The 15,815-nt window shown below is 45.8% G+C and overlaps 1 protein-coding gene across 1 annotated transcript in view; it reads left to right on the forward strand.

Moving 5' to 3' along the window:
* LOC140729776 (D(4) dopamine receptor-like) overlaps positions 1–15,815 on the forward strand; it is a 75,980-nt gene that overhangs the window by 36,793 nt on the left and 23,372 nt on the right. The window contains exon 2 of the mRNA XM_073049980.1: positions 3,147–3,259. Coding sequence (XP_072906081.1) covers positions 3,147–3,259 — 113 coding nt within the window. The remainder of the gene's footprint in view (positions 1–3,146; positions 3,260–15,815) is intronic.

Below are 15,815 nucleotides of genomic sequence, written 5' to 3' on the forward strand. Positions count from 1 at the left end.
TCATCCGGCCTGAATCCACCTCAACACCGAGACTTCCCCTCAAACCCCACTGGAACCTCTTCGTTACAAAGCGCCACCTCTCCACCACCTTCACATCACCCCTCATCCGGCCTGAATCCACCTCAACACCGAGACTTCCCCTCAAACCCCTCAAACCCCACTGGAACCTCTTTGTTACAAAGCGCCACCTCTCCACCACCTTCACATCACCCCTCATCCGGCCTGAATCCACCTCAACACCGAGACTTCCCCTCAAACCCCTCAACCCCCACTGGAACCACTTCGTTACAAAGCGCCACCTCTCTAACACCGTCACATCACCCCTCATCCGGCCTGAATCCACCTCAACACCGAGATTTCCCCTCAAACCCCTCAAACCCCACTGGAACCTCTTCGTTACAAAGCGCCACCTCTCCACCACCTTCACATCACCCCTCATCCGGCCTGAATCCACCTCAACACCGAGACTTCCCCTCAAACCCCTCAATCCCCACTGGAACCTCTTCGTTACAAAGCGCCACCTCTCCACCACCTTCACATCACCCCTCATCCGGCCTGAATCCACCTCAACACCGAGATTTCCCCTCAAACCCCACTGGAGCCTCTTCGTTACAAAGCGCCACCTCTCCACCACCTTCACATCACCCCTCATCCAGCCTGAATCCACCTTAACACCGAGACTTCCCCTGAAACCCCTCAAACCCCACTGGAACCACTTCATTACAAAGCGCCACCTCTCTAACACCGTCACATCACCCCTGATCCGGCCTGAATCCACCTCAACACCGAGATTTCCCCTCAAACCCCTCAAACCCCACTGGAAAGTCTTCGTTACAAAGCGCCACCTCTCCACCACCTTCACATCACCCCTCATCTGGCCTGAATCCACCTCAACACCGAGACTTCCCCTCAAACCCCACTGGAACCTCTTTGTTACGAAGCGCCACCTCTCCACCACCGTCACATCACCCCTCATCCGGACTGAATCCACCTCAACACCGAGACTTCCCCTCAAACCCCTCAAACCCCACTGGAACCTCTTTGTTACCAAGCGCCACCTCTCCACCACCTTCACATCACCCCTCATCCGGCCTGAATCCACCTCAACACCGAGACTTCCCCTTAAACCCCACTGGAACCTCTTCGTTACAAAGCGCCACCTCTCCACCACCTTCACATCACCCCTCATCCGGCCTGAATCCACCTTAACACCGAGACTTCCCCTCAAACCCCACTGGAACCTCTTCGTTACAAAGCGCCACCTCTCTAACACCGTCACATCACCCCTGATCCGGCCTGAATCCACCTCAACACCGAGATTTCCCCTCAAACCCCTCAAACCCCACTGGAACCTCTTCGTTACAAAGCGCCACCTCTCCACCACCTTCACATCACCCCTCATCCGGCCTGAATCCACCTCAACACCGAGACTTCCCCTCAAACCCCACTGGAACCTCTTCGTTACAAAGCGCCACCTCTCCACCACCTTCACATTACCCCTCATCCGGCCTGAATCCACCTCAACACCGAGACTTCCCCTCAAACCCCTCAAACCCCACTGGAACCTCTTTGTTACAAAGCCCCACCTCTCCACCACCGTCACATCACCCCTCATCCGGCCTGAATCCACCTCAACACCGAGACTTCCTCTCAAACCCCACTGGAACCTCTTCGTTACAAAGCGCCACCTCTCTAACACTGTCACATCACCCCTGATCCGGCCTGAATCCACCTCAACACCGAGATTTTCCCTCAAACCCCTCAAACCCCACTGGAACCTCTTCGTTACAAAGCGCCACCTCTCCACCACCTTCACATCACCCCTCATCCGGCCTGAATCCACCTCAACACCGAGACTTCCCCTCAAACCCCACTGGAACCTCTTCGTTACAAAGCGCCACCTCTCCACCACCTTCACATCACCCCTCATCCGGCCTGAATCCACCTCAACACCGAGACTTCCCCTCAAACCCCTCAAACCCCACTGGAACCTCTTTGTTACAAAGCGCCACCTCTGCACCACCTTCACATCACCCCTCATCCGGCCTGAATCCACCTCAACACCGAGACTTCCCCTCAAACCCCACTGGAGCCTCTTCGTTACAAAGCGCCACCTCTCCACCACCTTCACATCACCCCTCATCCAGCCTGAATCCACCTTAACACCGAGACTTCCCCTCAAACCCCTCAAACCCCACTGGAACCACTTCGTTACAAAGCGCCACCTCTCTAACACCGTCACATCACCCCTGATCCGGCCTGAATCCACCTCAACACCGAGATTTCCCCTCAAACCCCTCAAACCCCACTGGAACCTCTTCGTTACAAAGCGCCACCTCTCCACCACCTTCACATCACCCCTCATCCGGCCTGAATCCACCTCAACACCGAGACTTCCCCTCAAACCCCACTGGAACCTCTTTGTTACAAAGCGCCACCTCTCCACCACCTTCACATCACCCCTCATCCGGCCTGAATCCACCTCAACACCGAGACTTCCCCTCAAACCCCTCAAACCCCACTGGAACCTCTTTGTTACAAAGCGCCACTCTCCACCACCTTCACATCACCCCTCATCCGGCCTGAATCCACCTCAACACCGAGACTTCCCCTCAAACCCCACTGGAGCCTCTTCGTTACAAAGCGCCACCTCTCCACCACCTTCACATCACCCCTCATCCGGCCTGAATCCACCTCAACACCGAGACTTCCCCTCAAACCCCTCAAACCCCACTGGAGCCTCTTCGTTACAAAGCGCCACCTCTCCACCACCTTCACATCACCCCTCATCCGGCCTGAATCCACCTCAACACCGAGACTTGCTCTCAAACCCCTCAAACCCCACTGGAACCTCTTTGTTACAAAGCGCCACCTCTCCACCACCGTCACATCACCCCTCATCCGGCCTGAATCCACCTCAACATCGAGACTTCCCCTCAAACCCCTCAAACCCCACTGTTGATTTAATGGGTAGCCAACATTTGGCTAGCCATATCCAGCTCCCTGACCTCTTCCTGCAGCACATGCTGTTCACTGATGGGAAGTCCATGACTGTATCTGAACTAATGGGTGCTATGTTTGTCGGAGTGGGGAGTGAGGTGAGACAGTTGTGCCAGTGTAATAGACCAATTGATCACTCTGTTTAGTTTCAGGGTGGACTTTGGACCCTGGGGACTGGTCTCTGTGATTACCTCATGACCGTGGATGTCATGTTGTGCACCGCCTCTATTTTCAACCTGTGCGCCATCAGTGTGGACAGGTGAGTGACTGTGAAAAGGTGAGTACTGGTAACAGGTGAGTGACTATGGTCCAGCTGAAGGTTGATGGGACAAGGCAGATCAATGGTTTGGCACAGAGTAGATGAGCCAAAGGACCAATTTCTGTGCTGTAGTGTTCTATGAGTTCATGTTGGTATCAAGTATGTGTTGGTGTATTTGAGTGTTAGTAGAAGGTGACTGGTGCTATCAGGTAAGTGTTGGTATCAGGTTAGTGTTGGTATCAGGTTAGTGTTGGTATCAGGTGAATGTTGACAACAGGTGAGTGTTGGTATCAGGTGAATGTTGACAACAGGTGAGTGTTGGTATCAGGTAAGTGTTGGTATCAGGTGACTGTTGCTATCAGGTGAATGTTGACAACAGGTGAGTGTTGGTATCAGGTGAATGTTGACAACAGGTGAGTGTTGGTATCAGGTGACTGTTGCTATCAGGTGAGTGTTGGTATCAGGTGAGTGTTGGCATCAGGTGAGTGTTGGTATCAGGTGAGTGTTGGTATCAGGTGAATGTTGGTATCAGGTCAATGTTGACAACAGGTGAGTGTTGGTATCAGATGAATGTTGGTATCAAGTGACTGTTGCTATCAGGTAAGTGTTGGTATCAGGTTTGTTGGTAACGGGTGAGTGTTGGTATCAGGTGAGTGTTGGCATCAGGTGAGTGTTGACAACAGGTGAGTGTTGGTATCAGGTGAATGTTGGTATCAGGTGAGTATTGGTATCAGGTGAATGTTGGTATCAGGTGAGTGTTGGTATCAGGTGAGTGTTGGTATCAGGTGAATGTTGGTATCAGGTGAGTGTTGGTATCAGGTGAATGTTGACAACAGGTGAGTGTTGCTATCAGGTGAATGTTGACAACAGGTGAATGTTGACAACAGGTGAGTGTTGGTATCAGGTGAATGTTGACAACAGGTGAGTGTTGGTATCAGGTGAATGTTGGTATCAGGTGAGTGTTGGTATCAGGTGAGTGTTGGTATCAGGTGAATGTTGGTATCTGGTCAATGTTGACAACAGGTGAGTGTTGGTATCAGGTGAGTGTTGGTATCAGGTGAATGTTGGTATCAGGTGAGTGTTGGTATCAGATGAATGTTGACAACAGGTGAGTGTTGCTATCAGGTGAATGTTGACAACAGGTGAATGTTGACAACAGGTGAGTGTTGGTATCAGGTGAATGTTGACAACAGGTGAGTGTTGGTATCAGGTGAATGTTGGTATCAGGTGAGTGTTGGTATCAGGTGAATGTTGACAACAGGTGAATGTTGCTATCAGGTGAATGTTGACATCAGGTGACTGTTGCTATCAGGTAAGTGTTAGTATCAGGTTTGTTGGTAACAGGTGAGTGTTGGTATCAGGTGAGTGTTGGCATCAGGTGAGTGTTGACAACAGGTGACTGTTGCTATCAGGTGAATGTTGCTATCAGGTGACTGTTGGTATCAGGTGAGTGTTGGTATCAGGTGAATGTTGGTATCTGGTCAATGTTGACAACAGGTGAGTGTTGGTATCAGGTGAGTGTTGGTATCAGGTGAATGTTGACAACAGGTGAGTGTTGCTATCAGGTGAATGTTGACAACAGGTGAATGTTGACAACAGGTGAGTGTTGGTATCAGGTGAATGTTGACAACAGGTGAGTGTTGGTATCAGGTGAATGTTGGTATCAGGTGAGTGTTGGTATCAGGTGAATGTTGGTATCTGGTCAATGTTGACAACAGGTGAGTGTTGGTATCAGGTGAGTGTTGGTATCAGGTGAATGTTGGTATCAGGTGAGTGTTGGTATCAGATGAATGTTGACAACAGGTGAGTGTTGCTATCAGGTGAATGTTGACAACAGGTGAATGTTGACAACAGGTGAGTGTTGGTATCAGGTGAATGTTGACAACAGGTGAGTGTTGGTATCAGGTGAGTGTTGGCATCAGGTGAGTGTTGACAACAGGTGACTGTTGCTATCAGGTGAATGTTGCTATCAGGTGACTGTTGGTATCAGGTGAGTGTTGGTATCAGGTGAATGTTGGTATCTGGTCAATGTTGACAACAGGTGAGTGTTGGTATCAGGTGAGTGTTGCTATCAGGTGACTGTTGGTATCAGGTGACTGTTGCTATCAGGTGAATGTTGGTATCAAGTGATTGTTGGTATCAGGTGTGTCGGTAACAGGTAAGCGTTGGTATCAGGTGAGTGTTGGTATCAGATGAGTGTTGACAACAGGTGAGTGTTGGTATCAGGTGAATGTTGACAACAGGTGAGTGTTGGTATCAGGTGAATGTTGGTATCAAGTGAGTGTTGGTATCAGATGAATGTTGGTATCAAGTGACTGTTGCTATCAGGTAAGTGTTGGTATAAGGTTTGTTGGTAATGGGTGAGTGTTGGTATCAGGTGAGTGTTGGCATTAGGTGAGTGTTGACAACAGGTGACTGTTGCTATCAGGTGAATGTTGGTATCAGGTGAATGTTGACAACAGGTGAGTGTTGATATCAGGTGAATGTTGGTATCAAGTGATTGTTGGTATCAGGTGTGTCGGTAACAGGTAAGTGTTGGTATCAGGTGAGTGTTGGTATCAGGTGAATGTTGACAACAGGTGAGTGTTGGTATCAGGTGAGTGTTGGTATCAGGTGACTGTTGGTATCAGGTGTGTCGGTAACAGGTAAGTGTTGGTATCAAGTGAGTGTTGGTATCAGGTGAGTGTTGGTATCAGGTGTGTTGGTAACAGGTGAGTGTTAATAGATGATCGACAATAGACAATAGGTGCAGGAGTAGGCCCTTCAGCCCTTTGAGCCAGCACCGCCATTCACTGTGATCATGGCTGATCATACACAATCAGTACCCCATTCCTACCTTCTCCCCATATCCCTTGACTCCACTATCTTTAAGAACTCTATCTAACTCTTTCTTGAAAGCATCCAGAGAATTGGCCTCCACTGCCTTCTGAGGCAGAGCATTCCATAGATCCACAACTCTCTGGGTGAAAAAGTTTTTCCTCAACTCTGTTCTAAATGGCCTATCCCTTATTCTTAAATAAGTGTTAAATGAGTGTTGGCATCAGGTGAGTGTTGGTATCAGGTGTGTTGGTAACAGGTGAGTGTTGGCATCAGGTGTGTTGGTAACAGGTATGTCAGTAATAGGTGAGTGTTGGTATCAGGTTTGTTGGTAACAGGTGAGTGTTGGTATCAGGTGAGTGTTGGCATCAGGTGAGTGTTGGTATCAGGTGTGTCGATAACAGGTGAGTGTTGGTATCAGGTGTGTTGATAACAGGTGAGTGTTAGTATCAGGTGTGTCGATAACAGGTGAGTGTTGGTATCAGGTATGTCGATAACAGGTGAGTGTTAGTATCAGGTGTGTCAATAACAGGTGAGTGTTGGTATCAGGTGTGTTGGTAACAGATGAGTGTTAGTATCAGCTGAGTGTTGGTAACAGGTGAGTGCTGGTAACAGGTGTTTCTAGCAGAGGTGTGGGGAGGGGGAGCAGGTGGATGTACTGGGAAGGAAACCAGAGTGCTACAACAGACAGTAGAGGAAGATTTTGTTAAACTGACATACAAAGTCAGGAATCAAAAGGTTGAACATGGTGAGACTAATGCTCTGAGCTGTGTATCTTTCAATGCAAGGAGTATTGTAGGAAAGGCGGATTAAGTCAGGGCATGGATCAGCACATAGAATTATGACATTGTAGCCCTTAGTGCTACTTGGTTGCAGGACTGGCAGCTCTATACTCTGGGTTTCTGTACTTTTGGATCTGATAGACTGGATGGATTAAAGGAGGAGGCATGGTGTTACCTGCCAGGGAAAATGTTATGGCAGTGCTCAGTCAGATCAGACTGCAGAGTTAGTCTCGTGAGGCTATATAGCAGGGGTTCCGAACCTGGGGTGCCCGCAACCCCAGGGGGTGCGTGATGTAATTTCAGGGGGTGTGACAAAGAGTGGCTTGTGTCCTTGAGTGACGAGTCACGAGTCATCACTCAGCCAGCTGCCAGTGTGCCTTGAGAAGTGGTAGTAACATTTGTCCCAAGCACACTCCAGTCTCCTGCTGCCCGAGTCGAGAGAGATGCAAACTCACTGCAGTCTCCCGCCGCCCGAGTCAGCATTGAGGATTCTCATTAGTGTTACCTGGGAAGTTACACCTCAGAGTCGAGGAGTCTCATCATTGTTAGCTAGAAGGTTACATCTCAGAGTTAAAAATCATCTCATAATGCCAAAATCTTTATATACTCTGAATCAACCATCAAGTAACGACTTCGCGTTAAAACTAAACCGGCAGACAGTAGGTAAATTATTCAATTATAAAAATTTTTAAAGCCGCATTTTGATAAAAAGCAGCTGAAGTCATTCATTCGTATTTGTCTCAATGCATTAAAGAAGTTTTTGAATTTCAAAGGTTTTTTTCTCTTAAAAGGTTTTTTTCTTGAATCATTGATAATTTTGAATTATGTTAGTTGAGGAGGTATCATGGTTAGCGCCGAGGATTTTGAATCGTGTGATGGGAGTTCATATCTCCAGTAATCGTTGGAAATAGCTGTGTAAATTCAATAGAGATGTGGTGAACTAGATATACCTGTCTGGACTGCTCCTGTGGCTCCTTCCACAGACCCCTGCTGACTGCTCCTGTGGCTCCTCCCACAGACCCCTGTATAAAGGCGACTGAGGCCTGTTGCCCAGCCTCAGACCCCAGGATGTAGTGTTGTTCAATCTTCCAGTCAATAAAAGCCGATACCTCGCTTCTTACGTCTCAGAGTGAGTTATTGATGGTGCATCAAGAGAGTAGCTTAATAATTCGCGTTGCATCCCCATAGCATTTCCACCTGACAATTTATCTTGGCGTAACCGCAGATAATATCGTAATATAATATTCGGAAGCATATTTCTCACGATGCTTTGCTATAGGCGTGTCTGGTTGAGTAAAGCGGTCATCGCTGACTTAGTCAGATAGTTTTTCTCATATTAGCATATTTTTCTCTTTACCCTTAACCCTTCATCATGTCAAAAAGAAGGAAATGGAATGATGACTATGTCTGCTTTGGTTTCACTTGCACAACAGGAAATGATGGCTTGCAAAAACCCAGTGCATTCTTTGTAGCGTTGTGTTTTCCAACTCAAATCTGAAGCCATCCAAGCTTCAAGAGCACTTCAAGAACAAGCATGGCGGAGCTGATGTTGAAGGACATGATGTTGGGTCATTGAAAATCAAAAGAGCTCGTTTTGATTCACAAGGAACTTCCAAAATTAGGTTTTGTTTCTGTTGAGAAACCACTACTTCTTGCTTCATACCAAGTGGCATATAAAGTGGCCAAATCCAAGAAGCCCCATACAATTGCGGAAGATCTCATCAAGCCATGTGCACTGGAAATGGCAACAATTATCCTGGGGAAAGAAGCAAGAAAAAAATTTGAACAGGTGCCCCTATCAAATAATGTCATTCACAACCGAATCAGTGATTAGAGTGAAGATATTTTGGACCAAGTCATCTCAGATGTCAGAGCTAGTCCTCTTAAAATCTCTATTCAGTTGGATGAGTCAACTGATGTCTCCAGTTGTAGTCAACTCATCACATTAGTGAGGTATGTCAAGGCAGATTTCCTGTTTTGTAAAGATCTGAAAACAAACACAACTGCAAAGGATGTGATGCAGCTGGTGAAAGACTTATTTGCCAAACATGATTTAGATATCAAAGTCATTGGTTCTGTGTGTACTGATGGGGTACCTGCAATGCTTGGAAATAAATCTGGCTTTTCTGCATTGATGAAAAAGGAGATTCCAGACTTGCAAGTTACCCATTGTTTTCTTCATCGGCATGATTTAGCATCAAAAACATTGCCTCCAAATTTGAAGAAAGTTGTTGATACTTGTGTGAGATCAGGGGGCGTGCTTTGGACCATCGCATCTTCAAATCATTTTGTGAGGATCTGAGAAGTGAGCATTCAGTTTTGCTTTTCCACACAAAAGTCCGTTGGTTGTCACGAGGACAAGCTTTAACCTGCTTCTTTGAACTGCGGGAAGAAATCAAAGTTTTTCTGGAGGAGTGTGAATGTGATCTGGTTGGGGCAATGGAATCACAGGAATTCGCCCAAATGCTGGCTTACTTAGCTGACATTTTCACTCGTATGAATGACCTGAGTGTTTCTCTTCAAGGAAAAGGGATAAACATATTGAAGGCTTGTGAAAAGTTGAATGCCTTCAAAGAAAAGTTATGCCTTTGGCGTCGACGGATGGAAAGAGGCAGTCTCTCAAATTTTCCTTCACTAGAAGAGATGGTTGATGATGCTGGATCCATAACTCCTACTGTGCGTGAAGAAATTGTGGCTCATTTGGAAATGTTGTCAGAATCGTTTGATGGATATTTTGCTGCTGGAGACCTGAAGATTTCAGAAGAATGGATCATGAATCCATATTCCTACAGTTTGGAGAAAATGTCAGATGATGAAGAGCTGAAGGAAGATCTTATTGATTTGTGGACAAATCAAGCTCTTGAAATGCAATTTGAAAGCAAGACTTTGGAGGAGTTTTGGTGTGCAGTGCTGGATATGTTCCCAAAATTTGGTGGAAAAGCACTCCGTGTCCTCATTCCATTTGCAACAACATACTTGTGTGAATCTGGATTCAGTTCTCTTTTGTCAATCAAGACAAAATCTAGGAATCGCCTGAATCCACAGGCAGACCTGCGGATCGCGGTCAGCAAGAAAGTTCCACGTTTTGACAAAATCATGAATGAGAAGCAGGAGCAAAGAAGTCATTGAATTTTATGTTCACAATTGGGATTGATTTTACTGTTTACAATTTTTTCTGAATAAATTAGAATCATTGCTCAGTTTATATTTGCATTTTATGCACTGAATTAAAAGCTTATTTTTTTAAGTTCAATTTGTTCACCTGCAGTATTGGATGTGGTTCAATTTGTGGTTCAAAAATTAGAAATTAGACTTCTTCATCTTCAAATGTGATATTACTTTTGGAGGGGGTGTGAACATTAATCAAACATTTCCTTGGGGTGTGGGGCGTAGAAAAGGTTGGGAACCACTGCTATATAGGGAAAACTGAGGAATAAGGAAGGTAGGACCACATTAATGAGGTTATTGGCCACCCGACAGTCTGTGGGATTTGGAGTGGCAAATTTGTAATTAGTGGCGTTAAGACCATAAGACATAGGATAAGAATTAGGCCATTCAGCTCATCATCTCTACCATTAAATCATGACTGATCTTGGATCCCATGCACCTGCCTTCTCATGATACCCTGACTGATCAAGAAACTATCGACTTCCACCTTAAATATACCCATGGACTCGGCCTCCATCACAATCTGTGGCAGACCATTCCACAGATTCACTATTCTCTGGCTAAGAAAATTCCTTCTTACTTCTGTTCTGAAAGGTCACCCCTCAAGATTGATCTGTGCCCTCTAGTTCTGTATACCCCCACCATAGGAAACATCCTCTCCACATCCACCCTATCTAGTCTTTTCAACTTTCAGTAGGTTTCAATGAGATCTCACTGCATTCTTCTAAATTCCAGTGAGTACAGGCCCAAAGCTGCCAAACACTTCTCATTGTTAACCCCTTCATTCCTGGAATCAACCTGATGAATGTCCTCTGGACTCTATCCAATGACAACACATCCTTTCTGAGATATGGGGCCCAAAACTGTTGTCAATATTCTAATTGTGGCCTGACTGGTGTCTTATAAAGCCTCAGCATTATCTCTTTGCTTTCATGTTCTATTCCCCTTGAAATAAATACCAACATTGCATTTGCCTTCTTTACCACAGACTCAACCTATAAACTAACCTTCTGGGAGTCTTGATGAGGACTCCTAAGTCCCTCTGCACCTCTGATGTTAGAACCCTCTCCCCATTTAGATAATAGTCTGCACTGTTGTTCCATTTAACAAAATGCATTATCATACATTTCCCAATTTCCATAGATTTCCATTTGCCACTTTTTTGCCCATTCTTCCAATTTGTCTAAGTCCAGTTGCAATCACATTGCTTCCTCAACACTACCTAACCCTGCACCCATCTTTGTATCATCCACAAACTTTGCCTCAAAGCTATCAATTCCACTATCTAAACATTGACAAACAATGTGAAAAATAGGGGTTCAAATACTGACCCCTGTGGAAAACCACTAGTCACTGGCAACCAACCAGAAAAGGCCCTTTTATCCCCACTAGCTGCCTCCTGCCTGTTAGCATTCGTCTATATATGCCAGTATCTTTGCCCTGTAATGCCTTGGGATTTTATCTTGTTAAGCAGACTCATGTGTGGCACTAATGCCTTCTGAAAAGCTAACTAAATGCCATCCACTGCCTCTCCTTTGTCCACCCTGCTTGTTACTTCAACTAAGAACATTTAACAGATTTGTCAGGCAAGATTTCCCTTTACAGAAACCATGCTGACTTTGACTTATTTTATCATTAATCTCCAAGTACCCCGAAACCTCATCCTTAATAATGGACTCCAACACTCTCCCAACCACTGAGGTTAGACTAACTGGCCTGTAATTTCCTTTCTTTTGCCTTCCTTCCTTCTTTAAGTGTGGAATAACATTTGCAATCTACCAGTCCTCTGGGATCATGCCAGATTCAAGTGATTCCTGAAAGATCATGACCAATGCATCCATTATCTCTTCAGCAACCTCTCTCAGGACTGTGGGATGTAGTCCATCTGGTCCAGGTGACTTATTCACCTTAAGACCTTTTAGTTTGTCCAGGGTTTTTTTGTCCTTTTTAGTAGCAATGGCACTCACTTCTTCTCCCTGACACTCATGGACCACTGGCACACAGCTAGTGTCTTCCACAGTGAAGACAGATACAAAGTACTCATTAAGTTCATCTGTCATTTCTTTGTCCCCCACGATTACCTAACTAGCCTCATTTTCCAGTAGTCCATTTTCAACTCTCACCTCCCTTTTACTCTTTATATAACTAAAACTTTTAGAATGCTGCTTTACATTATTGGCTAGTTTGCCTTTATATTTAATCTTTTCCCTTCTTATAGGATCTTGTAGCACTTGTTCTGCTACACCTACCCCTACATCTTCAAGTCAAATCAAGTCAAGTCAGTTTTTCTTGTCATTTCGACCATAACTGCTAGTATAGTACACAGTAAAAATGAGACAACCTTTTTCAGGACCATGGTGTTACATGACACAGTACAAAAACTAGACTGAACTACGTAAAAAAACAACACAGAATAAAACTACACCAGACTACAGACTTACCCAGGACTGCATAAAGTGCACAAAACAGTGCAGGCATTACAATAAATAATAAACAAGACAATAGGGCAGTAAGTTGGCATCAGTCCAGGCTCTGGGTATTGAGGAGTCTGTTAGCTTGGGAGAAGAAACTGTTACATAGTCTAGTCGTGAGAGCCTGAATGCTATGGTGCCTTTTCCCAGATGGCAGGAGGGAGAAGAGTTTGTATGTGGGGTGCGTGGCGTCCTTCATAATGCTGCTTGCTTTGTGGAAGCAGTGTGTAGTGTAAATGTCCGTAATGGCAGGAAGAGAGACCCCGATGATCTTCTCAGCTGACCTCACTATCCACTGCAGGGTCTTGCGATCCAAGATGGTGCAATTTTCAAACCAGGCAGTGATGCAGCTGCTCAGGATGCTCTCAATACAACTCCTGTAGAATGTGATGAGGATGGGGAGTGGGAGATGGACTTTCCTCAGACTTCACAGAAAGTAGAGATGCTGCTGGGCTTTCTTTGCTATGGAGCTGGTGTTGAGGGACCAGGTGAGATTCTCCGCCAGGTGAACACCAAGAAATTTGGTGCTCTTTATGATCTCTACCCAGGACTACCATTCAGGGCCCCAAACAGTCCTTCCAGATGAGGTGATACTCCACCTGTGAGTCTGTTGGGGTCATCTATAGTGCTCCCGAGGTGGCCTCTTGTGTATCAGTGCGACCTGATGCAGATTGTGAGACCACTTCACCAAGCACCTATTCTCCGTCCTCCAGAAGAAGTGGGATCTCCCAGTGTGCACCCATTTCAATTTCACTTCCCATTCCCATTCTGACCTGTCTATCCATGGCATCCTCTACTGTCATGAAGAGACCACACTCATGTTGGAGGAGCAACATCTTATGGTAGCTTCCAACCTGATGGCATCAACATCAATTTCTTGAACTTCCCGTAATGCCCCCCCTTCTCTATTCTCCATTCCCCCCATCACCTTTTCCCTCTCTCACCTATCTCCCTGCCTGCCCATCGCCTCCCTCTGGTGCTCCTCCCTCTTTTTCTTTCTTCCATGGCCTTCTGTTCTGTCCTATTAAACTGCCCTTTCTCTAGCCCTGTATCTCTTTCACCAATCAACTTCCCAGCTCTTTACTTCACCTCTCCCTCTCCCAGTTTCACCTATCACCTTGTATTTCTCCCTCCCCTCACCCCACCTTCTGACTCCTCATCTTCTTCTCTCCAGTCCTGCAGAAGGGTCTCAGCCCGAAATATTGACTGTACTCTTTTCCATAGATGCTGCCTGGCCTGTTGACTTTCTCCAGCGTTTTGTGTGCGCTGTTTGGATTTCCAGCATCTTGTTTGTCACCCAACTTCCCACTCACTATTGCTACCTTATGCCCTTTCCTTAACTTTTATGAAGTCATTAACTTCCCTTGTCAGGCACAGTTGCCTACCACTGCCTTTTGAGAATGTCTTCTTCTGTGAGACATATTATCCTGTGCCTTGCAAACTATTCCCAGAATCTTCAGCCATTTCTGCTCTACCATCATCTCCACCAGTAACCTCTCCAGTCCACCTGGGCAAGCTCCTCTCTCGTGCTTCTGTAATTCACTTTATTTTATTGTGATACTGATACATTTGACTTTTGCTTCTCTCTCAAGTTGCAGTATGAATTCAATCATATTAAGATCACTGCCTCCTAAATGTTCCTTTATATTAAGCTCCCTAATAAGATCTGGGTTATGACTCAATACCCAATCTAAGATAATCTTTTTCCAAGTAGGCTCACGTACAAGCTGCTCTAAAAATCCATCTCGTAGGCATTCAACAAATTCCCTCTCTTGCAATTTAACACCGACCTGATTTTCCCAATCCCCTTGTATATTGAAGTCCCCCATTACAATTGTGACATTATCCCGATTACATGCCTTTTCCAGCTCCCTTTACAATCTCAACCCCACATCTTGGCTACTGTTTGGGGGCCTATATATGATTCCCATAATGGTTTTTTTTACCCTTGCAGTTTCTTAACTCTTCCCACATAGATCCAACATTCTCTGACCCTATGTCACCTCTTTCTAAATATATTATTCTATCTCTTACCAACAGAGCCACACCACTGCCTATCCCTTCCTGCCTGTCCTTTCAATACAAAGAATATCCTTTGATGTTAAGCTGCCAACCATGGCCTTCTTTCAGCCACGACTCTGTGGACTGCAGTGTTCTGCAGGGATCTGTGCTGGGACCCCTTCTGTTTGTGATGTATATAAATCAGAATCAGAATCAGTTTTATTACCACTGGCATGTGTCATGAAATTTGTTAACTTGTTAAATAACTTGGATGAAAATGTAAATGGGTGTGTTAGTAATTTTCCAGATGATATCAAGGTTGGTGGACTTTGGATGGTATAGAGGACTGGCAAGAAGTTGTCGATATAGTGTAAGAGAAGTGGGGGACGGACACAAGCATCAGCCTGGAACATAGACTGCCATGTATCCAACAAAAAGGCAGGCATAGCTGGTACCCATGCAAGTGCCCATGGCTACACCTTTTGTTTGAAAGAAGTGGAAGGAGCCAAAGGAGAAATTATTAAGAGTGAGGACAAGTTCCACCCACTTCCTACATTACATCGACGAATGCATTGGTGCTGCTTCCTGTTCCCATGCCAAGCTCGTTGATTTCATCAACTTTGCCTCCAACTTCCACCCTGCCCTCATATTTACCTGATCCATTTCTAAAACCTCTCTCCCTTTTCTCAATCTCTCTATCTCTGAAGACAGCTTATCCACTGATGTCTATTATAAATCCACAGACTCTCACAGATACCTGGACTATGCCTCTTCCCACCCTGTTACTTGTAAAAACACCATCTCCTTCTCTCAATTCCTCCGTCTCCGCCGCACCTGCTGTCAGGATGAGGCTTTTCATTCTATAATGAAGGAGGTCTTCCTTTTTTCAAAGAAAGGGGCTTTCCTTCCTCCACCATCAATGCTGCTCTCAACTGCATCTCTTCCATTTCACGCACGTCTGCTCTTACACCATCCTCCCGCCACACTACCAGGGAGAGGGTTACTCTTGTCCTCACCTGTCACCCCACCAGCCAGCACATAATTCTCCGGAACTTACACCATTTCCAATTGGATCCCACCACCAAGCACATCTTTCCCTTCCCCCTACCCACTTTCTGCTTTCCACAGGGATGTCTGCCTTGTCCATGCACCCCTCCCCACTGATCTCCCTCCTGGCACTTATCCTTGCAAGCGGAACAAGTGCTATACCTGCCCCTACATCTCCTCCTTCACTACCATTCAGGGCCTCAAACAGCCCTTCCAGGTGAGGTGATACATCATCTGTGAGTCTTTTGGGGTCATATACTGTGTCTAGTG

This window comes from Hemitrygon akajei, chromosome 6 (genome assembly GCF_048418815.1).
Source record: "Hemitrygon akajei chromosome 6, sHemAka1.3, whole genome shotgun sequence".
NCBI classification, from domain to species: Eukaryota; Metazoa; Chordata; class Chondrichthyes; order Myliobatiformes; family Dasyatidae; genus Hemitrygon; species Hemitrygon akajei.